Source organism: Cyrtonyx montezumae, unplaced genomic scaffold (assembly GCF_038088225.1).
Source record: "Cyrtonyx montezumae isolate F1298 unplaced genomic scaffold, pur_monq_1.0 scaffold_3, whole genome shotgun sequence".
NCBI classification, from domain to species: domain Eukaryota; kingdom Metazoa; phylum Chordata; class Aves; order Galliformes; family Odontophoridae; genus Cyrtonyx; species Cyrtonyx montezumae.
The window spans coordinates 101,594,024-101,620,055 of record NW_027072034.1 but is presented as its reverse complement, the minus strand read 5'-3'; the positions used below and the strand labels follow the sequence as shown (position 1 = coordinate 101,620,055).

The 26,032-nt window shown below is 50.2% G+C and overlaps 2 protein-coding genes across 3 annotated transcripts in view; one reads left to right on the top strand and one right to left on the bottom strand.

Annotated features, from left to right (window-relative positions):
- CACNA2D4 (calcium voltage-gated channel auxiliary subunit alpha2delta 4) overlaps positions 1-26,032 on the bottom strand; it is a 113,163-nt gene that overhangs the window by 14,240 nt on the left and 72,891 nt on the right. The window contains exons 27-28 of the mRNA XM_065742544.1: positions 1,354-1,415; positions 378-392 (exon numbers count right to left, since the gene is read on the bottom strand). Coding sequence (XP_065598616.1) covers positions 378-392; positions 1,354-1,415 — 77 coding nt within the window. The remainder of the gene's footprint in view (positions 1-377; positions 393-1,353; positions 1,416-26,032) is intronic.
- Positions 4,944-24,273, top strand: LRTM2 (leucine rich repeats and transmembrane domains 2). 2 transcript variants are annotated; one of them, XM_065742546.1, is made up of 5 exons: positions 4,944-5,012; positions 14,839-14,969; positions 16,324-16,482; positions 20,932-21,522; positions 23,628-24,273. In XM_065742546.1, the coding sequence occupies exons 3-5, from the start codon at positions 16,416-16,418 to the stop codon at positions 24,080-24,082; spliced, it is 1,113 nt and encodes a 370-aa protein (XP_065598618.1). In that variant the 5' UTR covers positions 4,944-5,012; positions 14,839-14,969; positions 16,324-16,415; the 3' UTR covers positions 24,083-24,273. The 2 variants fall into 2 exon arrangements, with proteins under 2 accessions (XP_065598618.1, XP_065598619.1); XM_065742547.1 differs by lacking the exon at positions 4,944-5,012 and adding an exon at positions 14,311-14,373.

Here is a 26,032-nt window from a genome sequence, read left to right as displayed (position 1 = left end):
TTTCTCATCCTGAGTTTAGCAGAACAAACTCAGTATTTTTAAGTTTCCATCCCTCTGCTCAGTTTCAAGGGAGGGTTGGTGATGGTCACATTGTTGGCAGTAGAGCTCCAAGTTGCTCACTGAGTCTGTGGGGAAGATGGCTTCAACTACAGATGCAGGCATAGCTTTACCACTGCCTCTACACAGCACAGCAGGGAAATATGGCCATAAGGAGACAGCACGACCAACTCGGGGGTCACACATTTGGAGCACACAGGTTGGGCCTGCCTCCTGTGACTGCAGGCCCCAGAAAGTCATGACCCTCAGACCCCCTGCAGACCATGACCTCCATGCACTGGCACCCAGCACACTCAGCAGTGCCAGCAGTGCCTACTTACATCGCTGTCGTTGGGCTGGGAGCAGCCAGAGCAGCGCATCCAGGGCAGCAAGAGAGAGGAAACAGAGCTGTTAGTGCTGCCCCTGCCAGGCTGTGGCCACAGGAAGCCAGGCAGTGTTTTTCCTACAACTGTGGTGTACAGGTGCTCGGCACACAAGCCTCCTTTCACTTTCTGTGATAAGCGCCCTTAGTTTCAATTAACACCTGAAATGGGCTTGTGCCCGTGTTTGCAAGTAAGCCACCTGGGTATGGCCTGCAGGAGATGCAGTGCCTCTGCCTCTTGCTGCCTGGCCCCATGAGCACCATCCCATCCCCTTGCCTCCACAGCCCCCACCTTATGACTCTTCCCTGCAAGATCCATGTCCACTGCATGCTGCTCCAGCCCCAGGTCTGTCCCCGCACCCAAAGGCAAAACCCACAAGGAAAGCCCCTGGTGCAAGTAGGATGGTGTTTCCCCTCTCCTGCCCCTCAGAGGAGGAGAGCTTCAGTAATTCCTCGTGGCACAGCACGGGTTCAGAATTAGCACAGCACTGAAAGTTTATCCCTGCAGCAAATCATTTGTATTTTGGCAAGCTCGTAGCATTTTGTTACCATCATCAAGATGATAAAAGAGAGCAGTAGATAATTTTTGTCCCCTGTGTTCCCGGAATTTCAGATTTCCATGAGGTTTCTGAAAGGCAGGATGAGCAGAGACATATTTCCACAATTAAATGTCACATGCAGTGGAGCTAATGCTGGGCTGGGATGCTGACACTGTCACTGTGGTGTTTGTGGAGCAAAACCGGGGCACAGGCGGCATTAGTGCCGTCAGAGGATTAGGGAAACGTGTGACTTCCAACTAATCTACTTCCAAAATCTTTTCATATGAATTTCACTGCAGCCCTTACGAAAATGCCACCACCGTGCATGATGCACTGCAGCCCTGACCCAGCTGACCAAGAGCACTGTGTTGTCCGCACGCTCGGTGGTGCTCCTACCTGCTGCATGGACATCCAGAACTTGCGTTGGAGTAACTCCAGCTTGATTTGCACGCCCACCGCTACGGGAACAGAGGAGGGTGAAGAGAGGAACACGTGAGAGAAAGACCAAGTTAGGAGAGGAGAGGTTAATAGACTGCAGTTGAGAGTCAAGGCTTTAACAAGGCAGGGCTGAGGGGGACGCTGGCTGCTGCACTGGGGCACTGACACCTCCCTCCCACTGAACACTGCCAACCTACAAACTGAGACCTCCACCACTAAAACAACATCCCCCCTCACAAAAAGCAACAACAACAACAGAGAGAGCCTGCATGCTTTCATCTCTGCCCTTTGAGGGTTTGTCCAGCCGGAATGGACTGCTCTGATCCTCCCAGTCTCATCTCCTCACAACCCAGTATCAATCAATCAGTCAAAAGTAGGGCAGTGTCAGGAAGGGATGCGAACCTCCCCCTTCCCAAGGGGAAACAACAATGATTGAAATGGCTTTTAAGCCACCTCAGAAGCACAAAACCACTAATGCCCCTTGATGAGAGCATGTGGGGTAGTACTGCATTGCTACCCCAACCCAGCTCAGTGCACACTCCAAGTGTGTGTGTTTCTTAATGAAGCGCGCCCTAATTTCTCAGCTTAACTGCTCTTCTATTCCCAGCACCATGTTCCTAAAGCAAGGCACAGCTCCACACTGGAAGAAGCTGGGCAGGCTCTCCCTGACAGAACAACACTGATGCTGAGATCTGATTCTCTCATTCGGATGGGTGTGAATGAAACCCAAGTATTGCAGTGGTGATTTCCATGCAGCACACACAAAGCCCGGCACCAAGTTGGGTCACAGCTATGTCACAGCAGCTCTGCCTTCTGTACCAGCATCAGAGCCCTTCCTGTCACAGTCCCACTGCTCACACAGCTTATGAAATCCCATTTGTGGACATGCCCCTTACTCAGCCCAGCCTGCTGCAGAGCGGCTCTGACTGCCTGTGACTGGGGGAAAGGAATCATTTCGTACAGCTGCCCTAAGTCCTAAGTCCTGCACAGCACAAACTAGACAAGACACAGTGCTCACTTGAGATTCCTCGTTATCTTTTAAAGCATCTCAGGAAACAGCTATTCCCCTTATCACAGCAGATCACATCAGTGCCACCGAGCGTTATCCAGGCCTTATAGTTTTTATGAGACTGAAAGAGGAGTTGACACCAACACAGCTAACCTTGCGTGGCACAGACACACTGAGCGGCTTATGTTTTTGCCGGTGGGAACATCTATCTACAGACTGTTCTTCTGAGGGACCTCAGCTCCTGGTTGTCATCCCTGCCTCTGCCCAGCAGGCAGGAGCAGCACTTCCTGAGCCTGGGCAGAGCTGCAGAGTCTGTCCCCTTCTAGACTTGCAGCCAGGTTTACCTGTCTGCATAGCACCCATCAAGGAAGCCACGGCAGAAGGACCTTCCCATGCTCCTGCCTGGCACCACCACTCCTCATCACCCCTGTATGAATGGATAGCTCAGATGAGAGGGAGAGAACTGGAACAAGACCCTCTTCTCACACTGAAGTGTAACTCATTGCTAATGGCCCTTTTTGCTCTGGTTTCAGGGAGTGTGCTGCAGGAGTAGAAGATCCAAGGCCATGAAATTGCAAATGGCCCTGTGTGCTGCACAGCAACAGCCGCAAAGTCCTTGGAGGCACCATGGCAAATCGTTTTATTCCAACCAGTGTGCAAATAACCTGGGTGCCTCCAGTTTCCCAGCAATGAAACAAAACACAAGGACAAGCCATGCTGCATGCTTGCATATCGAGCTGCTGCTATGTCACGCTGAGGAGCTACCTGGCAGCAGGCAGCTTCCCACCTGTGGGCCTGGCTGGCACCCGCTGCTACCAGCTTCTTGGTTCAGCACAGTGAGAAGAGCCTCCCCTCCACCTGCTCCTTCCTCCACTGAGCATGTCTGCCTCATTAGCTCATCCTCTGCCATCTCTCGTTCTGTCTGCCTTCTCCAGCCTGTCTCTTTGATTATCCATATGCTGTTCTCATAAGGAGCTTTTCTCAAGGTTTAATTCTCTGGCCTGCCGCATCACAAAGAGGAGCCACAAAGAGTTGTGAGATTACATCCCGGGGACTGCTTATCAAGATGTACCTTGCAATTCAGAATCTGTTTTCATGGTGGCCGCTCTGATGCTGAAATAAAAACTGTGCTTCCAATGAAATAATGTGCCTGAGCAGCCTTTATTTCCCACTGTATTCTCCGCTCCCTATCTCTGAAATATTCCCACTCTCCACCCCCAAGCCAGCAGTGGAGCTGCCCCATTAGGTCTGAGAAAATCTGCTAAAAATGTTATTAAAAAAATAAGTTGGAGACACATTGAAAATATCAAAAAGCCCAAATCACACAGAATTGGATCAGCAAAGCCTGGCAAAAGTTAGCTGTTGGGGTACCCAGCAAGCAAGGGGTAGGCTCTGGCAGGACGGGTGCGGGAGCACGGTGGGATGCCCAGGACAGGCAGGGTCTTGGGTTTGGGTTCCTCCCATGCCCCTTCACCATCAGGCTGTGACATGGTGGTCAGGGGAAAGCACAGTTTACAATCATAGACTGAGCCACAGAACCGCCTGGGTTGGAAGGGACCTTGAACCCACCGAGAGCCAGCCTGCTGCCATGGGCAGATCTGCCACCCACTAGAAACAAAGTGCCATCCTGTCTGACCTGCACTCCCCACCACTCCTCCAACCCAGAGTAGCACACTGTGGGTGTTCGTGCTCCCCTCTCTCACCATTCCCCTCACTACAACCATTTTCTATCCCCCTGTCAAGCTTTCCCTAACCCCCCCAAGGAAGGAGAGGCCGGGACATGCTCCATCCCAGCGCGGAGGGGTGACGGTGGCTGGGATGCACCCAGCCGTGCCTGGTAAAGTCCCTGTGCCACATACTCTGCCTTCTGGCACACTGATGGAAGGGGGTCTCGCTCCAAGCCCCTTGGTGTCCTCCCCCACTGGGTGTCTCATCCCCATAGGACATGCAGCCAACACAGCGGGTGTCCCTCCGGCTGCGTTTCTCCCCTGCTCATTGTGATCAGCCATCACATCGAGAGGAGGCGGGGAGGAGGCTGCCCGGCTCAGAGCTCCTCTTGCAGCCTCTCGATTCGCATCAATCTGCCTCACCCCCAACTCAGCATCTCCTCGCCCCCCTCGTTCCCTTGTACTGGGAAAGGAGCGAGGGGGCAGGAGGAAGACGGTGAGGCTGAAGGCAAGCGACCGCTCTTCCCCCCACAATGGGCTGAGAGAGATGGGAAGCCCCCGTGTCCCTTCCTCCAGCTGATCCTGCTCGGATCCTGCCCACCAGCTGGGTGATGCCTCGGCACCACGGGTGCGCGTCCCCACGCTGCCGCTGCCGATGTACCCCCAGCTCTGCGCTCAGCCGCTCTCGCCTCCCGCTCGCTCTCTCTCCCCCTATTTATTGCTCGCAGGGGATTACGGCTCCTTCCTCACGCTGCCCGCTGAGCGCACGGCTCCTCAGCCCCATGTGTGGTGCGGCCAGCCAGCCTGCTGGCCACCGAGCCCGTGCCAACTAGAGCCCTCTGAGCGACTGCTGGGCGACGAGGCACTTTCTGCTGGATTTGCATTGGGATTGCCCAGGGTGCGCTGGAAAAGCCCCGTGTCTCAGAGGAGCGTCCATCCCTGTAAGTAGAGCCGTCTCCCTGCCGCGCTTCCTCCACAGCTGATGTGAGATCAGTGGGGGCTGCCCCTTGGAGCCGACCTCCCCGAGGAGGGCCAAAGAGTCCTTAGCATGAGGCTGAAGGGCAGCAGTGCTGGTTCCAGCCCAGTTCAGTGTGGGCAGTTGCATGCACCTTCTCCCAGACCAGCACTGGGGAGGTGACAGGTGCAGCACTCAGCAAACATGCTTAAAGATGCATATGTCTGGGCACGTGTGTGTGTGTGTGTGCATGTACAACTCCACACGCAGAGCTCAGGAACATGCCTGCTGACATGAGTGCTAAGCTGTATGCATCAGGCTGTGATTCTGAACTTCTAGGAGAAAAAGGCATAATACAGCATGGGGAAACTTCACAGCCTTTCCCGGTGTTGTCTCGGAGGGCAGCTCTGCTTGGGAGAAAAGTGGGGAGAACTGGGTCCCAGTTGAGCTAAAGCCTCCAGTAGATTTTGCTTGTGGTGGGGAGAATATGTGTGAGTGGTAGCGTGCACGTATGTGTGCAGACGGATGTGTGAACCGACACGTGCACACACACACTGCACAGGGCATCCTGCCCCCTCCTCCCACTGTCTGCCCAGCACATTGCTGCCACCACCTCTCACCCTAAGCAAGAGAGACGTGTGAGCTCAAGCCTCTGCTATGCTGGGCCGAGTCCGTGGCCAAGGAGCTATGCCTCAGGACCACAGTGTGCATCATCGGGGGGGGGGGGGGGACGACACCAAATGTGCCAACCCTAGCACATCCCAGGTGCAGGCAAGTAGGATTCGAGGTATAGATCTGTCAGAGGATGGCAGGAGGAAGGAAGAGCTGTTGTGGCAGGAGTGGGGCCCCACACAAGGAAGGGAACCCTAGAAGACAGCCCCAGGAGGCTCAGAGGGACCTGTCATGGAGCAGGGGATGTGCTGGCAGGGAGGAGGCGGGGTGCTGTTCTGGGATCACAGGCCATTTTCCTACTGAGCTTTGTCACTTGGGCCCATTTCAGGGGGAGGATCTCTCTCTAACCGCTGTGGGCAAACAACATTTGCGAGGGAATTATTCCACATGAGCAAAAGGCTTGAGGGAGTTGTCTCCCCATCAGACATCAGCGCAGGCTCTGTTGGCATATCTTGTCCACTCAGAGGAATTATGGTAAATCCTCAGCAGAGGGGCAGTTTGCAAGGAGAAGCGGGGAAGTCCTCTTATGTAATTTTTGTACTGGATTATGCATTTACCCTTGCCTCTAGCAAAGTGAATGCCACATGTTAGCAAGGTGCATTCAACCTCGGTATCTCCAGCCCCCTGCCCCTCTTCTAGCTCTTCCAGCTAGAAGGATTTGTCAAGCTGTCCAGAAGGCAGAAGTGTGATTCCAGTGCAGCAGGGAGGGCAGAAGCAGCAGAAGGCCAGAAGAGGACCTGAAGCTGAGAGTGGGGCAGCACAGGGAAGGGCCCTAGGCCATGGCAGGGTACTTCTGGGTAGGTCTGCAGTGACTGATCTGCACCCGCCTGTTGCTGATTGAGTTTCCCTCACTTGCCATGTTTGGTTACAAGCAGCTGCTCACAGTGCTTGACATCTGTCCCAGCCCTGGGTGGTTCAAGCAGTAATTCAGATGACCATACTGGGATGCTCCTGGCATCTGGGTAATGCTCCAAAGTGCCACACCACGACACGTGCTGCGGCTGTCAGTGGGGAGGAACTGGGGTTAGTGTCCTGGGCTGCTCCTGTCCTTGCTGCAAGAAACACCTCCCAGCACACACCTGATTCCTGCCGTGGCTGTACTGAAGTGCTGGCTAGCAAGAATGCTCGGTGTGTCTTAGGGGATGCTAAAACCAAGACGTATTTCTATGCACCAGTTCAAATGCATGCCAGATAGACCAAAGGGAGACACCTATGAGCTGTGGGTTTACACAAAATACAGTTTTATTCACATTGCTAAAACAAGCATTTGAAAAGCTAGGAGATGTCAGGATTCAGAGCAGCACATTGTCTATGCTGGGCTGCAGCCCCTGGTACCACCTCCCTGCATGCTCACCAGGATGCCTCTCTCAAAAGCTGGACCCAAGGTGCTCAAAGAGGGAAGCAGAGGGCTGTTATTTTTTTGGTACTGCTAAGCATGTGCCTCTTTTGTTTGTTTACTGCCCATCATCCCAGCCCTTCAGGCAATACATCATCACGCACTGTCATGTGGTGTTCTGAAGACTTCCTCTGCTGTAGCTGCCTCACTGATGATAGAGAATTTAAGCTGTTGATGATGCATGAGAGAGTGGTTATTTGCTTGCTGTCAAAAGGGAGAGGGACATTTCCCCTTAGCTAGGCAGGGAAGGAGCAGCAGGTGCAGGACCAGAGCTCAGGGCCTCTTGGCTCCCAGTGCCACCAATTCCTTCAGACTGTACCAGTTTGCTGGCTACGCTGCCAGCATTTTGGAAAACAACTGTGAGCACTCAGCAGTTCTGCAAAATGGCTCCTGGGGTCGCGTGCGGGTTACCCACAAAATTAGGAATGTACGGACTGTGGCCAGTTGCCAGAACTGCAGTTTAACATCTTAAGTTGTCCATATAAAAATAGCCTTATTTACTACAACATCTTCATTGTTAGGCTGAGTATCATGTGTTGTTTGCATTGAGTTTGGCACGGGGCCCTGTGAAAAAAAGGAAGGCCTGCTGAGGTGGGCATTGGCTATATTGTGATGTATATATATGAGTGGCTGAATTAAGGCTGTGCAGGTAATTAACTCATATTAAGGTACTAGCTTTGCAAAGCATGTGGCATATTCTTTCATACAGCCTTTAAAAAAAAGAAAGAAAACAAGTTTCTTGACCTTTTTATGAATAGGAAAATGAGACACTTTCCATTATTTATACACTGAATCATAGAAACATGGAATCATTCAGGTTATAAAAGACCTCTAATCTCATGTAGTCCAACCATCAGCCCATCCCTGTCGTCCCTCAGTGCCATATCCACACGGCTCTTTAACACCTCCAGGGATAGCGACTCCACCGTTTCCCTGGGCAGCCTGTGCCAGTGCATTATCACTCTTTCAGAGAAGAAACTTCTTCTAATATTCAACCTGAATTTCCCCTGGAATAACTTCAGGCCATTTCCTCTCATCCTATCACCATTACCTGGTAGAAGAGGCTGACCCCCACCCACCTTGTCACAACTTTCTTTAAGGAAGTTGTATAGAGCAATGCCTCACAGGTATCACAGGACAGCCTGAGATTTAATTCACATGGGGGGTCATCCAAGCCTGAACTCCAGGCAAAAGCTGCAACCTGAGGTTGGGACCCCTTGCCATGACCCTCCTTGCTGTCAGGAGGTTGGGAAGCTTCCCTTGGCCACACTGCAAAACTGAGGTTTTGCTGTGAGGTGCCCATGTGAAGACAGAGGGTCAGAGGTGGGCCCAATGATTTGGATGGGATGTGAGTGTTGCCATGGCCATATCTGTTCTGTAGCTGCAGATCCTCCAGAAAACTAAAGTCACCTCAGATCTGAGACACTCAGCCCCAGCAAGCCCTGCAGCACGTGGCTGTGCTGTGTGTGCAGGCCCACATGCATACGAGGAGGTGGAGCTCTGGGTTGTGACAGCTGTCACCACCTCTTCTTGAGCTGTGGGCAATGTTCCCACCTTGTAAAGAGTGTAAGCATGTCCCAGTGATCCTCAAGCATCCTCAGACTATGTGTGGTTTGTGATGACTTTGCAGGGATATCCTTCCTGGATGCTTTGGGAGGGTGAAGGGAGATGATGGGGAAGAAGAGTTCCAAGCCACTCTAGCAGGCAACACCATAGCACTGGGGCCACAGTGGCAACCAAGTGAAACAGATCCATGCAACTCAGTAAGGCAGAAAAAGAAATAAGCAAAAGGCCTCCTTCAGAGTTCAGTATAAACGCATCATGTGTGAACAATGAGAGCCAGTCGTTCCTTGGGAGGTTTGCCAGGAGCTGTGTGTGCTGGGTCACTGATCCCCTTACGGTAAGAGCAGAGAGGATTTTTACTGCTGGCATCTCATGCTCTGCCCCACCACTGATCATCATGCCTGGATGATCCCTGCCCCTAGGAATATGACAGGGGCACAGGCTTGTGAAGTGAGACAGTAGCAAACTCCTTCCCTAGCCCCACTGTGTTTGCTGCCCTCTCTCCCTCCTTCTGCACCAAATGCTGAGCAGGAAGCTACTGTCCTTGCAGCTGATGGACTGACTCAGAGGGACCACAGCCAGGGACATGCAGACAGGGTGCAATGGGAGGAAAAGTGGGAGCGACACTCAGCAGCTTGGGTGGCAGCAATCCTCCATCTCTCTGGCTTCTTCACCATGTGGTATCTCAACTCCCAGAAGCCAAAGTAGAGAGCCAAGCACTAGGAAGGCTAGTGAGCTCGGGGGCCTGACCAATTTCAAAATGCAGGCTAAGAAAAAAGGCAAAAGCAGCTCCTGGGTTGCTGCAGATAAGAGTGGCTGCAGATAAGGTGTGGAATGCTTTGTATGTATGGCATCATCCAGGCTTGCAGAACCTCATCTGACTGTACAAACTAGGAAGCACAGGGAGAAGCGCTTACGACTGAAGTACCTTGGTCCAGATAAGATGTAACAGGTTTCTTGGAACCGATCTGGAGGTCCTCTGACTTGGCTGTCTGGCTGTACTGTTTGACAGATGTCCATCGGCCCAGAGACAGAACTGTGAATGGTTGATAATGAAACTTGCATTTTCCTATCTGGCTGCTAAGTTGATGCACCTCCATTTCCTACCCTGAGAATGTAAATACATCTTTCATCTCAGGCAGGCTGGCATCTTCCCTGGTACGAACTCATTGCATCTTCTGCCCCTAATGAGAGACCTAAGGAAAGGACTGGGTCATACTGAGACTTCTGAGCCCCCTGGGAATCCTTCTCAAATGTGGGCCCATACTCTTTTTCTTGAACTCAAACCAAATAAAACCAAGAAAGGACTAATTTTAATTTCAGAGTACCATCCAAGTGAGAAACGTGGAAAGTATCTGTTGGTGGGGTGGGGAGGGAGATGAGCAGCACAGCAGTGGGATTCTCCCACCGAGCTGCCTTCTCTCCTGGAGCATCTCCGTGGGGTAAGCCACCCACCCACCACCCATCCTCAGGCCTGGCAGCAAGGGAGAGCAGTGCTCTAAATGCCAGCAAGCTGAAGGATACCTGCAAGGTACAGAAATGGAACCTTGAGCCAAACTGGGCCTCCCTCCGATCTGCGGAGCTGGGAGAGGCCGCAGTCCTTCTGCCAAGGGCTGAGTGGGAGGATTAAGGGTCTGAGCTACTACTGACCACGGGATTAACCCCTGCAGGAAATTAAAGTTGTAGAGAACGCTCTTCACAGCTGAGAGAAAAACTGGGATCTGGATTAGAACTGGCAGAGCTGGTGACAAGCCACCACCCACAGCCAACTGTTCCCAGCTGGATCAGAAAATGTTATCTCAGTCTTCAGGCAGAACCCCCCCCTCCACATCTCACTTGGTTATCAATTTTTGCCAACAGTGTGAGAAGAACAAAAACCATCACTTTAAAGCAAAAAAAAGAAGAAAAAAAAAAACAACCAAAAAACAAAAACCAACCAACAAAACAAAACAAAACAAAAAAAGAGGAGGAAACTGGGTAGCCAGCTCACATGTCTCCCTGCTGAGCCCCTCTCCCACTCCTCACCCGCTTCCCCTGCTCATCGCCCGCGCTCTGCTGAAGGAAGCATGCACGTGGTCTGTCGCGTTCAGAGAAGACGCTGGCACACACATGGCTGGATTTCTTCCTGCCAGCTGCCCCCTCAGCTCTCCTCCTGCTGCTGCTCCGGGCCTCCTCCATATGCCACACTCTCGTTGTGCTGGGACTTTCCTGTCACTCTCGTGTTGGATAGCCCGGTCTCCCCACCTGTTTCCACAGCCTCCCGAGGAATTCCACTTCTTCACCCGCAATCTGGGTCTTCCCCACTGGTGCTACCCCTGGCTCCCCTCAGGGTGCTCTGTGCTTTCTCAGAGGGTTTAATGAGGCTTGGTGCCCTGGGTCCAGCCCCTCCGACCCTTCCCAGTCTCCCTGTTGCACATTGATGAGGAAGGTTTTGAATGCAAATAATGTCTCCTGGTTAGGGTACGAGATGAGGTATCAAGACACCTGGCTCCTCTCCTGATTCTAGCACAGCCCTGTCAGACAACTTTGGGAAAGCCCCCATCAGATCTCCTTTATTCTGTGTAACTTCATTAAGCCCCACACGTTCGTACTGTGCAGAAGAGCATTCACAAGCCCATTCAATTCTGTGCAATCACTTGGCTGCTGAGAATCCTGAGCTGGGAACTGATGAGGGCCTATGACAAAGTACCAAGTGCAGGGCAGCTGAAACTCCAACGGACAAACTCAGCAGCCATTGTAACCTCTAAGATGGCTAACCCCTCTGTAAAATGGGAATAAAGCTGACCTTCCTTGGCAGCCTTTGGGGAGGAAATGTTTGTTCAACAGCAATTGCATTTGCATTTCAGAAGTCCCTACACATTGTCATCTGAAAGATCAGAAGATCTCTGACCTCATCACATCCCAGTGAATAGGGTGAGGTTTATTCACGCTAAGTCAGGAATGTGGCAGATTCCCTTACAACACAGTGCGTTTTGCATGCTTTCTACTTACTTTACAGCTTTCTGTATGAGGTGTTTTGCTTTGCTGTGATCGATTGCTGCAAGTCAGATGGCACCGTTTCTTGTGCAGCTGGGTTTCTAGTGTGAATTTCAAATGTGCTTTCCATCGATTGTGACAGCACAACACTAATGAATCCTGAACACTTGTGTTAATAAATCAGCAAGTGTTGGAAATGAAGCCCCCAGCTATTTAGCTTATAGGCACACTGGGGCAGTGACACATTCTATGTTTCTATAGTGTTGCTGAGCTTGGCTGCCAAGTCTGGGTGCTTTTGCAATTGAAATTAACAACAAACGAGCTGCTGCTGAGACATTGGGCTTCACTGTTGAAATGACCCAGGTCTGTTGAGGGACCAAGAATGGGCATCATATACAGTGCATCCTAAACTCACTTGAGGTACAGCAGAAGAGTACAGCTCCTCACTAGAACTCATCAGCCAGGTTGCTCAACGAACTTCCAGTTGCTGCAATCAGATGACATGGCTGAAGTGTCTCCCTTCCTTCTCATCCTCCAAGTATTGGTGGAGGAAGAGACAAAGGATGACATGCTTTAATCATTGGGCTTTAGGATCCCACTGTTCCCCTTCATTATGGGAAACGGTAATAAAACATGAAAAAGCTACAGGAAAAGGGGAGGGGGGGAGATAATCTTCTTTAAGTGACTCCCATGCCCTCCCTTGCCCTGCTACTTTTCTGATAAAGGCTAAAGCAATTCAGCACTGCGAAGGGACTTCGCCATCATTCATCAGGGAGAGCGTGGGGGAGGGATGAACGTCTGCTTGCACTCTCTGGTAATTTATCACTGGCATCTGTTGTAGCCTCTGTTACCTACCCGTTTATAATATAGGTCACCCACATGCCCTGCCAGTGCAAGTAAGCCAGTCTGCTAGAGAGGTCTGATCCCCAAACCACGGTCCAAGGGTTAGTACAAAGGATGGGGAGGGAGAATCAGAGACAGAGGCTGTGGGCCTTGCTTGTGACCATAGCTCATCCCAGTGACACGCTGGGACAGCCACCTGTCTCTATAGCCTCCATGTGCCTGTAGGAAAATGGGATAATTCTGTCCACCTACCTACTGGCTCTGACCACAGCTTTGTTTCTGGGGTTCATTAAGTACAAAATAACAGCAACAATACCTACTATCTTGCTAAAAGTCATTCATGAAACCTAACTGGGAAGTGTTACCAAAGCAGTAAACCACCATCACAGCATGCTCCTTAGGATGCTGCTTAGCAAAGCCAAGGCTTTGGAGTGATACTGCAAACGTGACTGGTGTTGGGGCACCAACAGAGAAGGAGAAAGAAGCACCAGACAGTGACAGTTCCTGCTGTACCTTTTATGCCCTGGCAAGCACTGGAGAGTCATTATAAATGTCCCCAGCATCCCCCAAGCAGTAAAGTTCCCTGGTTAAGCTAATTAGGGGAATCCTCATTAGAGTCCTCTGGGAAGTCTGACAGCAGGCCAAATGTCCAAGTGGCGCTTCAGCTCAGTGTATTTTTGGTCTCTGGAGCCCACGGCAAGAAATGGATGATTTCATTCTGCTGCTTTGAGCCGAAACTAAAAAAAGTTGCGCTTTACTCTCCTATACCAAATGGCAAGAAGCAAAGGTCATCAGCCCTGCAGGCTCTGCTGTTCATTCCTCCAGAATCTGGAGAAGACATTCAGCTCCAAGCATGTGCAAGGAAGCTCTGGACACTGTGTCCCATGGAGCAGAGGGGAACTGACTGGCAGTTTGTTCCAGGGTGAAGGATTCATCCAGTAATCCTAGGAGAAAGATTAACGTTGGGTTTATAGAGCCTTTGAGTATCTTCAGAGCTGCAGCAGTGTAGACCATCACTAAGCTCCCAAACAGTCAGTCCTGTGTCAGTCCAGAATAGGTGACACTGCCTCTTCTTGCAGGCTGGGGCACTCTTGGGTCTAGCAAAGTTCCCTCTGCCAGGTAAGACCCTGGTTGTAAGGCTGAGAGCAACCAGACAGCTTTGGTGATGCCCCGGGGAGTCCTGAGGTGTGGACAGGTCCTAGACTGTTCCAGGACCATGAAGTTCCCAGTGCTGCATTTACCACACATGTAACTTCAAAGGAGAAATGCAGAAGCTCAGTGGCCCTCTCCGTTCAGCATGCAGGAACCCCTACCTATTCCAAATCTCATGCTCTGCCCCCTGAGCAGATGCTATGCTGGGAGAAGTAGGCAGTTTCGTGCAAGGCACACATGACATGAATATGGGTCACAAAAGAGTCCCAAGTACATGCGCAAGCCCAGCTCTGTGAACATATTTGTAAATGTAAGCTAGACTAACAGCTACATATGCATATGCATATGATGGTATTTGCTTTTAAGTCTTAGAAACGTGTGTGAATGCACAAAGGCACGGATGTTATCCGTAGCGCAGGGAGTACTGTATTTATGTGACATGCTTTGAAAATAATCACGGGTTTATCGAGGTACCTCCATCTTTGTGCATGCTGCAGCACAGGAGACAGCATTAAAGCCTGAACAGGTGTTAATCGCTATGCACTGCAATAAATTCTAAACATAGGGAAAGGGCTTATTTATACACTGCTGCTCCTCCCACCCTGCACTCGGTGCTCAAGCTCTGGCACTGTCTCATAGAAAGAGGCGCCCGTGAAGGTACCAGGGATGGGTGTGGGAGCTGGACACTGCCATCCAGAGCAGAAGGGATCAGGGGTACAAACCCCGACTCTGTCGGCAATCTCGGGTATGCAGTGCTGCTATCATCCCTCGGCATTGCCTGGGGTCGGCGTGGTGGAATGGAGCAGCAGGCAGGGGGAAACCCCAGCCATGGGATGGAGAGGGGGCCTGGGCTGAGGGGGATCGCGGTGTCATGAAGCACCCAAGCAAGCTGGTTTTGTTGGTTTTTTTTTTCTAAAGCTTAGCCCCCTGCTTGGAGCTAAGCCAGCTGATACAGATGGGGTGTTACAAAACAGAGCCAAAAGGCAAGAACGCAAGGAACAGAGCTATCTATAACCCAGACAAAGTTAGATGGAGTGAAGGTGGAGAAGAGGGAAAGACAGAGCGTGGCAGGCAGCCCCTGAACGATGCTGAAAGCAAGGACGCGATCAGTCGGCAACAGGATTTGGAAGTGAGCGGCTCCCACTATCCGGCAGCCAGATAAGGCTCTGTGGCTGTCAGCTTAACTCTGCCGTTTATTCCTGTGCTGTAGGGAGTTAAATAGAGCACACGGAAAGCCTGCTGTCGGGAGTGAAAGTCACAGAGGGAGAGGGAAGGAAGCGGCAGCATCCGTGCGGTGCCCAGGGAGCCAGGTGGAAGTGGCTGTGGGCAGAGCCCCTCCAGGTAAGTGCTGGCGGCTTTTCATCCTCCTCACTGCTCCCGGAGACGGGAGGCTTTGGGGTGGCATTCAGGACACAGCCATCGGTGTGGGGGAGGCTGGAAGTCTCCTTATTGAGGCTTCTCCTCTCTTAGGGATTGCAGGAAGGCAACCCTGGCTCCATGGGGTGTTGGGGGGGGCTGAGGTGGGCTGGAGTGGGTTGGTTTTGGTGCTGTGAGAGGTCTGCATCTAGCTGGTGCATTCAATAAATGAGCGTAACAGCATTGCAACGTGCACGAGTCCAGGCACTGAGCCTGCTTGTCTTTCTCACCGAGATGCTGATTTAAATGTTTCTCAGTGGTTTACACTCCTGTCCAGAATAAATCTGTCACAGGAGCCTGAGGGAGGGCACGTGCATGGGGAGAGCGTCCTGGAGGGAGCACAGCACCCAGATGAAATACGGCTATGGAGGCTGTCAGAGCTTCTCAGGGGCACAGGGGGTGGTTTGCTCTGTGCCTTGGTAGAAATGCACCCATTTGAGTGCTGTTGTGACTACAGGGGGCATGCCAGAGAGCACCAAGGGGTGGGGGGAGTCGGCAGTGTTGCCCTTGTTCCTGCCCATCACTATCCAAGAGGGAAGCAGGAGGGAAGGGGGGACCTGTTGTCAGTCACTTATTGTCAGGGGAGAGTTTATGGTCTTTTGGTTTCTAATTAGACTGAGCATTTTTCCTTCTTCTAATTAAGCCATAATTCCTCTCTTTTCAACACTCCCACTCAGTCTCCCCCGCCCCAGGCCCTCCCTACCCCTCAGAGGCTCCTCAGCTCCTGCAGTCGCTGCAGTGAGATCCCCACGCTGCCCAGCCCTGCTCTAGGCACCACATCCATTTTACCTTGAAACAGAAAGGACGCGCTGGTGGGGAAGAAGGGGGGACGGGGGGGGGGAGGGAAGAAAGCTGCCTGGTTGCTGCTCAGTGGCTCCATGAGCCCGAGTGTGTGCTGGGGATGCACAGGTGGCTGCAGTCAGCGTGGTGGTGAGTGGTGGGGAGATGTCCTGGCAGACTCAGCTCAGCCATGCATCAGGCTGACCTTGAATGTCAGGCTCACAGAGCTGCCGCAGCAGGCTGCTTGAGCACAGGCTTGTCTCTTCGTCACCTATGAGAATCAGGCCTTATTTCTTTATTGCGAAGGTAAAGGTGAATTCTGGTCACACCCTCATCACGCTGCGCCTCCTGTAACATCCTACATCTCTCCTCTGAAATGGGGCTGGTGCCTGAAAGGCAAAACCCTAGCTGGGGAGGGGAAAGGAGAGCAGTGAGTCCAGCCCTATGTCCCGAGGCCAGGAACTGAATCCCACCCACTCTGCTCTGCTCTCCACTCCAGGAGCGGGTGGGCAGGCGTGGAGGTCACTCTGCATCCCGGGGCCGAGCGCCAGGCTGGCCAGTGGATGTGAAGGGACGTTGGAGAGGACAAAGATGCTGCCTATGAGCACCAGCCACCGGTGGAGGAGCAGGTCCCTCATGAGGTGGCAGGAGGCTTGCCGTAAGTAATGCCTACTCAGGTACTCAGTATGATGATACTCTTTGTCAAGAGAGTGGGAAGAAAATAGGTCAAAGCAGGGTTAAGAATAGGGGAGAGGGACAGCTAAGAATGGAGATGTTTGAACTAATTCCTGATTCCTTTAGAGGCCAGGCTAGCTGGGAGGGAGAGTGAGACTCTAAAGCTGAAGATGGGCTTAAAGTGGGACAGTGTGTGATGATTGCTTCTGAATTCCAGTGGGCCTGACAGGGAAGAAACAGTGAGACAGATAGCACTGCACACAGATCCATAGGAACACTCCCCAGATCTGCAACCTGTAAGCTGCAGCCTCCTTGCCGTGGCAGGGCTTTGTATGCAGGCTGTTGAGCACAGATCCCAGCTCCCCGTGGCAGAAGTCATGACAGAATTTAGAAGGGAATATGGGATGCAAATGCAGAATTCTCCTACTGGGCACTGCCACATGCAGTGGAAATCAAATAATAAATAAAGAAAATATCTTTCAAATTGAATTGTAAAAGTTCAGCATCTGCATCTTCCTAGTGGACAGAGGCATCTGCTGCAGCATTCCTGAGTGCAGAGCAGAACTGTCAGAGTGATGTGGGGCTTCAGGGGGTGCTCCTGTGTTCCAGAGAAGCTCCTGGGGACATTAGGGAGTGCCTATCACTGCTGCCCGCCCAGGCGTGTGGTTTCCCTCCTGCCTGCCCTCCTGATTGAATTTGAGGCAGCCACTTTAAGAACCTAGGGGAATTATTCTCCAAAAAACAGGCATTTTTGTAATCCATCCTCACAGACTAGAATGCCCTATGAATTATTTACAGTGAATACTACTGAATCTTGACTTAATCTGATATTTGTGGATCAGCTTTCTGCCACCTACACAAGTCACCAAACACCTCACAAAGTAACTTCATCTTCACCTAACACAAAAACACATGCTGCTCATGCTACTGCAGGACTGGAAGAGAGTTTCAGGTTCTGCTTATTGCTTCCCTCTCCTCCCTGTACAGCTGCACTGTAGCCAGTGAGACGAATTTATTGGTCTTTGCTCACATCCTAGTGGATACATCTCTTGCAAGGACTGAAAACAAAATCAGACTTTCTCCTCTCTATGATTTTAGTACAGTGTTTCCAAGGAAATGATGACACCACGCTGAGTGGTATAATTGATACAAAAGAAGGAAGGGGTGCCATCCAAAGGGACATGGACAAGCTTGAAAGTGAGGCTACCTGAGGGTTTGGGTGGATGAAAAGCTGGACATGAGGCAGCAGTGTGCACACAGCCTGGAAGGCCAGCAGTATCCTGAGCTGCATCAACAGAGGGGTGACCAGCAGGGACAGGGAAGGGACTGTTCCCCTCTGCTCTGCCCTCGTGAGGCCCCATCATGTCCAGGTCTACAGCCTCTGGTACAAAAAAGACATGGAACTGATGGGTCCAGAGGAGGGCCATGAAGATGATCAGAGGGTTGGAACACCTCTCTTATGAAGAAAAGTTGAGGGAGTTGGGTTTTTTTAGCAGCTTGAAGGACAGAAGGTTCCAGGTTGACCTTAATGCAGCCTTTCAATACTTGAAGGGCAGGAAAGCAACTTTTTGCACCGTCTGATAGTGATAGGACAAGCAGGAAGGGTTTAAAACTAAAATATGGAAAATTTGGATGAGATATTAGGAGGAAATTCTTTACTCAGAGGGTGGTGAAGCCCTGGCACAGGCTGCCCAGAGAAGCTGTGGATGCCCCATCTCTGGATGCACTCAGGGCCAGGTTGGATGTGGTCCTGGGCAGCCTGAGCTGCTGGGTGGCAGGGGGTTGGGGCTGGATGGGCTGTCAGGTCCCTTCCAACCCAAGCCATTCCACGATTCTATGATAATAACAGCGCAAAGCAGAATATGGATAATAACAACATTTCTGGCACATCCTATATGGCTGCAGAAACTTGGCATAAATGCATCTTCTGAACAACCACAGCCAGCTGTCTGAGACTGTGTTCCTAGCCACCGCTGGCAGCACCCCACAGGCAAGTGGTTGGGGGCCAGCGGTGGGTAGGTGTTTGGAGAGATAAGCCCCAAACAGAATGCCACCTGTATAGCATTACACAGTCTGCTCTTGCCTTTCTCAGTATACAAAGAAGCTAAGTGTTATCATCACAGCTGTCAATTTATTATTAATAGTGTACTTTTGTTAAGCACCCAGGAAAAGACAGGGTCACTCGAGTGACTCATGGCTCTCTCCCTTCCTCACTCTAGTTCTCATTCTTTTAATTCTCTTCCTACAACAAGAGAGCAATGCATTCTGAATGGAATTAAATATCACCCAGCCAGGCAGTACCTGCACTGTGCCAGTTCACAGGCTATGATCTGCTTTCATGTCAATATCTGCTGTTGACCCCAACCTCTGCATGATAAGAAAGCATAGAGGTGCTCAGGGTAAAGGTCTCGCCTATATCTCACTGTAATGTTCTATAATTATCTTTAAAGAACAGACTGGCATGGCTCGGGCTGATGTACACCTGAGTTTTACTCAATTGTAGAGCAAAAAGAAAAATTCTTGAAGGAATTGTGAAAAGATGGATGAAAAAAAAATAAATAAAAAATAATAAAAAAGCAGAGATTCCCTGAGCACTTATCCCTTGGTCCTTAATAAAGTTATATAGCTTAGCATCCAAACTGCATTTCTTCTTACAAAAATACGCTAATTCTTGCAAGGATCACCAGGAACACACGCACACACAAACAACAACCAAAACAACAACAACAACAACAACAACAACAAAATGACATAAAATTACAGGACTCAAGTATGAAAGCAGCATCACTGATAGAAGCCAAGTTGATGTAAAAAATGGGCAATGGGGCAGACTAAACTCCAGAAACAGTGGCATGAGGGAGGAGAGGAAAAGCACACCTGTCCCCAGACTTGTCCCAGTCAGAGCTCCTCTTCAGAACTGAGTGTCCACCAGCTACCTGTCCTGTGACAATCTTTTCAGAATTCTCCTTGAGTCAAAAAAGAAAATACCTGCTTGCTGGCTGTCGGACAAAAAAGAAGGAATGGAAGCAGAGCATAGTTTCCAGGCCAGGGAAGAATAACAAGACAGCAAACGCATCTATTTTTCCTACCATTCATTGCTAAAGACTACCGGGCCTAAGTGAATTCTCTGAAGCAAAGTGATAGGGCGTGATGCAGAGACAAACTTACTTCAGTTTTAGTTAAATGCTCAAACTCATCACCTTAAAAAAGCGAGGGAGCTGAATTTGCTTCCCACACAGAAGCAATTAATCTCAACTCCACAAAAGGAATTGGGATGAAGGATGCAAATGTTTTACACAGTCTGCTTAAACATAACTCCCACTCTAACGATAGCTTGCTTTCCTGTTGCTGATGCTTCCTTGTCACAGAAATGAGATGTTTAAAAGCCACTGGCTCCCAGGGAGGGGTGACAACTACAACCCTGATACTTATCACAGGATCTGAATCCATTACTGGAACAGTGATCCAGAACAGCTCTAAAAACTGCAGTCTTATGGCATGTCCAACCTCACCTTTGAGAAGAAAGAGTGTGTGCTAACCCTTTTTTCTATAACCTTTTTTTCACTTACAAGACTGGAATTTGTTCCTCATCTGGATAGTTTTGGGTAGTTTTGGTTAGAGAAAATACACGTTAGCTGTGGGACTCAGAAAATATTTTGAGAGCACTGGCAAATACAAAGTGCCCATTGGCTTAGTGTGTCACTGTTACTTGTTAACAGCTTTCTTGGTTGTCCCCTTCTAAGTTAATCTAATTCATAAATAAGTCTTTTTCCACAAGGTGCACACAACATGCTGTAGATATCGAGAGAAAATGATAACCTGATTCAGAGGCTAACTTGGACTTGAGTCTGATGTCACAAAGATTGTGACCCAAACTGCAGGAGTAAAAGTGAGATGTAGGTTGTTTTGTTTTGATTTTTCTTACAAGCCTTTCCTTAACATGCTAGCTTCTTTAAAAAATAGAGCTGCTTAAATATATACCGCTGACTCCTCTCTCTCAACTCTGACATTTTGAAATAGCTGTCCTTCATTGGAGGTAACCTCTCCTACAGCTCTCTGCTCCGCTCTCTTCTGACTTTTCTGACAGCAAAGTCATCTGGGATCACTGGGGATTGGACTCAATGATTTCCAGAGCTCCCTTCCAACCCTACAGTTCTGTGACACACTGTCCTATGAAACTGGAAGGGTATTTATTTGCTTGCTCATTAAAAATAGGCTCACAAGAAACTCATACTAGCAGGGTGCAGGCCAGCAGTAGGAGGATCTGTCTGTGAGGAAGCTCTTTTAGCTTGGGGCATTGTGGTGAGGAGTACCCCACCGAGGGCCATACTGTGGCTGTAGCTGTGTGCAGAGTGGTGCAGGCTGAGGATGGGATAGCACTGCTCTAACACATGTATTTTCTCTTCCCTCTCCCCTGCTCTCCGCCTGCCAGTGCTCGGCTGCTGGCTGTCACTGTGTGCTGCAGAGTCCTTCTTTGCCTGCCCTTCCTCCTGCAAGTGTAACAGTGGTATCCTGGAAGTGGATTGTAGTGGCTTGGGCCTCTCTTCCATCCCCTCAGACATCCCCACAAACACCAGGACCTTCCTCTTTCTCAACAACAAACTCAGCATCCTGCCGGGACCAGTGTTTTCCAATCTCTCTGCCCTGCAGAGGCTGGATCTATCCAACAACTTCTTGGACCAGCTCCCGCAGAACATCTTCAGCGACCTGGGGAACCTCACAGAGCTCCAGCTGAGGAACAACAGCATCCGGGCCTTGGACAAGGACCTGCTCCAGCACACGGCCCTGCTGCGCCAGCTGGATCTCTCCATCAACGGCCTGGCCCACATACCCTCGGGCATCTTTGATGACCTGCCTGCTCTTCGCTCCCTCTCGCTCAGGTCGAACCGCCTGCAGAGCCTGGACAGGGTGACCTTTGAGCCGCTAACTAACCTGCAGCAGCTCCAGGTTGGGGACAACCCCTGGGAATGTGACTGCAACCTGCGAGATTTCAAGCACTGGATGGAGTGGTTCTCCTACCGAGGTAGGTGGTTGCACAGCGGGAGAGGAGCAGGCAGGGTGTTAGTTTGCCAAGTGAAGGGAGGAAATGCAAGCAGACATACCTGGCAGATCAGAACGACCTAAATTCTGGATCTTAGCCAAGGAGCCAGAGGACAGTGCTATAAAACTGACAGTGTAACACCGCTGCACTTTCCTAAAGTAATGCTGCCGGGCTTGAGAATCCCCTGCAGCATCAGGCTCATTTTGTTTTTCATTGCAAAGATCAAAGATGCCTCTTTTTTTTTTTTCTATTTGAGGGGAAATCACTTTCCTCAAATAACTTCAAAACTTTAGGATTTCAAGTTCCCCTAATCCTCTCTGCCTAAAGAGAAGAAATGCTTTTCAAGCCTGCAAACAACTGTCCAGGTCTTCTCCTTAGGCTGGGAGAACTGTAAGCTGGATTTGGCTGCGAAACATTGGGTTTGCTTTCAGCAAAAGAACCACAGGAACAGCAGTGCTTTGGAAAATGCTACAACTAATACTGGCAAATCTGAAACTCAAATTAGCAAGTCAGTCCCTAAGTCAGACTGGTTCTAAAATCATTATTTCAAAATTAGTATTTTTTGACAAGATTGTATTTACAGCTTATCCTTGAAGGCTACAAGGGGCTGTAGAAGGTTGCAGGAATTCTGACGTGATTTCAGGACCTGCAACTCACAGAAAAATGGCACGTCGTACAGGAATGATGATTGAAGGCCTTCTGTCACTGCAGCCAATGAGCAGGAAAGGGTCTCAAATCATGTGTATAGCAGCAGTCAGCTGTCACATCCCTGCTGATCATAGCCATGCTGCAAAGAGATTATCTATGCCTATGGCTAGACTGCAGTCTGAAATATGCATTTGTGTGAGCAGAATCAAACAAGCACATGAGTGCCACTTTTCCCTCTTTTTTTTCTTGTTTGACTCTCATATTACATAGTCCATAATAAGCACACAGAGGTTGTTTGTTGGTTTGTTTGTTATTTCTGTTTTATTTTCCCCCAAAAGAAATTTCCCAAACTCACTCAAGCATTTGTTTCAACATCTGTCACTATTTCCATATGGGGGGGGACAGATTTGTTGTTAGAAGATGGTACCGTGTATCTTGTTATTTTGAGAAGACAGAGCCTGGCCCTGCCTTTTTCTTTAATTTCCCCCTTTCTAAAATGATTCTGCTGACACTTACATAACTCAGTTAAAAGCCTGAGACTGACTTAATAGATGGTTTCAGAGGGCTCTCACATCTTGGTCTTAAAGATGTCTACACAGATAATCAAGCATCATGAGCTTTACTGTCCCATCTAGGTCGAAGCATCCTAGCCAGCTGCCATGGTTCAAGCCATTCCCTTGATGGAGGCCTAAGGCATGCAAGACATCTCAAAATCAAGCATAACAATCATTTTAAAGGCTATCATGTGCACACCTGCCTGGTGCGTGGAGGTGCAGCCATTCTTCCTGCTCTCCACCCTTCAGAAGGGCTGAAGGGCTATGGATCTGGTAGCATCTGGAGGCCTGCAGCACATCCTGACTTCAGGCTTGTCCCTGAACTCTACATACACACTCTGCAAGACTGGCTGTGTTTTGGGGTAGGGAGAAGATCTCTGAATATTCTGTTCACTCAGTAATGCATTCACACAGGAAGGACTGGATTATATTTAAGACGAGAAATACTGCCTTAAGTTGGGCCAATCAAGGTTCAGGTTGGATATTAGGAAAAAATTTCTTCTCAATGAGAGTGGAGAGAGAATGGCTGCCCAGGGAGGTGGTGGCGTCACTGCCCCTGGAGGTATTCAAGAACCACGTGGATGTGGGACAGAGGGATGTGGTCAGTGGGCATGGTAGGGATGGGCTGATGGTTGGACTGGATGACCTTAGAGGTCTCTTCCAACCTTAATGATTCTGTGATACTATATGGCTTCAGAGCTATAATGAAGCAGTCCTCCACTAGAAAACCATCATGCTGCTGCACTTGACTTCTGCGGGATAAATTCTTGTCAGGTGTGAATTGAATCATAGGAACTTTATCTCATCTAGCTTAATTGCCCTTAAACACTATGCTCTGCATCAGGATTAAGATGTGGTTCACTCCTATTATCTCTGTTGGGACAGGTGGGAAAATCGACCAGCTTGCATGCACCCTGCCCAAGGAGCTGAAAGGGAAGGACATGCGAATGGTGCCCATGGAGATGTTTAACTACTGCTCACAGCTGGATGATGAGAACAGCTCCACTGTGCTGGACAATACTGGCCCACCCTGCACAAAAGGAAGCCTGACTCCCTCCAAAACTAAACTGGGCCCAGAACCAGAAGTGGAGCCCAGCGTGGGATGCCCTCAGAAACAGCGATACCGGCCTGTGAGCGTGCGCCGGGCTATTGGCACTGTGATCATCGCAGGGGTGGTTTGCGGCATTGTCTGCATCATGATGGTGGTGGCAGCCGCTTATGGCTGCATCTATGCTTCCCTCATGGCCAAGTATCACCGGGAGCTGAAGAAGAGGCAACCACTCATGGGTGACACAGAGGGTGAGCATGAAGAGCAAAAACAAATCTCTTCTGTGGCATGAGACTCTTCTAGGAAGGAAGGGACAGCAATGAACAAAGGTACCTGAGAGTCAAGCAGTCAAGCAAGCATGGGGTCCTCCCAGAATACATCTTCCCAGACAGAAAGACAGACTGTGCTATTGCTCCACTCACCCAAGCAGTGCAACATGCTTCTGGGGAGTCAGGGCATCTGACTCTAATTTCTGTTCCTCTGCCCCAGGCCCATTTGTGCCCTTTCACCCTTGGGCCCAGACAAATAAAGTAGAGTCAGACCTCGAGTGATTGCTGTGCCTCATGCCCATGCACAGAGCTTCCCTCACATGCCTGCTGTGGAGGCAGCTGGCACCTTCTGGGAACCTGTCTCATCCTCTCAGCCTCAGTCCTGAGTTGTTTTATAACCCAAGAGCTGCCTGGAAACAGAGAGAGCAATTCTATGAAAGTCTGTGGGAGGAGCAGGACCAGAGGTGTCCAAGTCTCACTGGAGTGGTCACTGCTGCTGTGTGACTGTAACTTGCTACCCACAGTGTGCCCAATAGCACAACAGAAGAGATGGAGAGTCCCTTGGGGGTGACAACAGTCAGAGGGAGGTTTCTCTTTTCAGTTTTAAAGGTGGAAAGATACCTACATCACTCTTAACATGCTGCCAGAGAGCACAAAGCCCCTCTTCTTGCTCCCAGCCAGTACCACATCTTCCAGTTGCCTCACTATCCACTATAGGTGCACAGATAGAGTGCCATCCCCCTGTACACGCTTCCCGACTCACTCTGATCTGAACGCACACACATAGCCTGTTCAGCTCCATACAAGCAGATACTCCTTCTGCACATGCAGAGCCACATTTGCGCACACTGATCTACCCTGTGCATGCAGCCATGAACCCATCTAACCGTTGGAGCTTGCTCTTATTGTAACAGTGTGTAGTACCTTCTGTTTTGGACAAAATACATAAACTCTGCCACTGAGAGGCTAACAAAACCTTTTCAGCCATAGCAGGGAGCTGGTGGAAATGGGAAGGAGAGGACAGGGAGAGGCAGAGTTATTAAGGTTACAGCATGAGTCAGTGGAAACAAGTGAGGAGCACAAAAAATAAGAAGGTTCTGCTTTTCATTTTATGTATTCTCTGATAGACGGAGAAAGCAAAGATGTGAAGCCTCCATTCGGAAATGTCTGGTAGGCAGAGCAGATGTGGGCTATCAGGAAGACACTTACCAGTCCAACAAGCGTGAATGCTGCTATGTGGTAGTGTGGGCTGAAGGGGAAGTGGCAGGAGAAAAAGAAACAACCTGAGAGCTGACATTGCTGACAGAGGGGCAAGCACAGTATGGAAATTAGGGCAACGTGGCTGGGCAACAGGAGAGGGGCACAATTCTGGGGGGTCTTAAGGTAAAGGCTGAAATCTGGACCACAGTGTGGCACAGGTGGGAGAGCCCAAGAAGGATTTGGCATGGTGTACAGCACGGCCCACATACGCTCAGCTCACCATCATCACTGTGCTCACTGCCAGCATGAGCATGCCCATACACAACTGCGCACACTGTTGCTCTCGTGCAGGGTGTCTTCCCCCAACCAGATTTTAAAGCCCTCAGACTGCAGTGCCTCTTATTAGTCTCATCAACCTGACAGGGAAAAAAAAAAAGTGAGAGAGGTAAAAATGAAGGAAACCCAACATAAGGACTCATTTTGTATTGCTGGAAGTGGATAAAATGCTGTCTCCAGGGGAGATTGCACATTGCCATGGTAACCTGCACTAACCCATCACAGTGGGTATTCCTGGGCTAGGAAGATGACACCGGAGGTCGCGCATCCACAATGCCTGTGGATGGTGTGATTCTTGCCATCAGGAAACAAGCTGGCAGTGAGCCCAGTTTGGCAGGGTGTTTTGCTCACCCGTGTTCAGAGGCCATCAGGCACTGCAGGTGGCACTGCCAGGGCACCTCACCTCTCCCTCCTGCTCCAGATGGATCCCGAAGCCT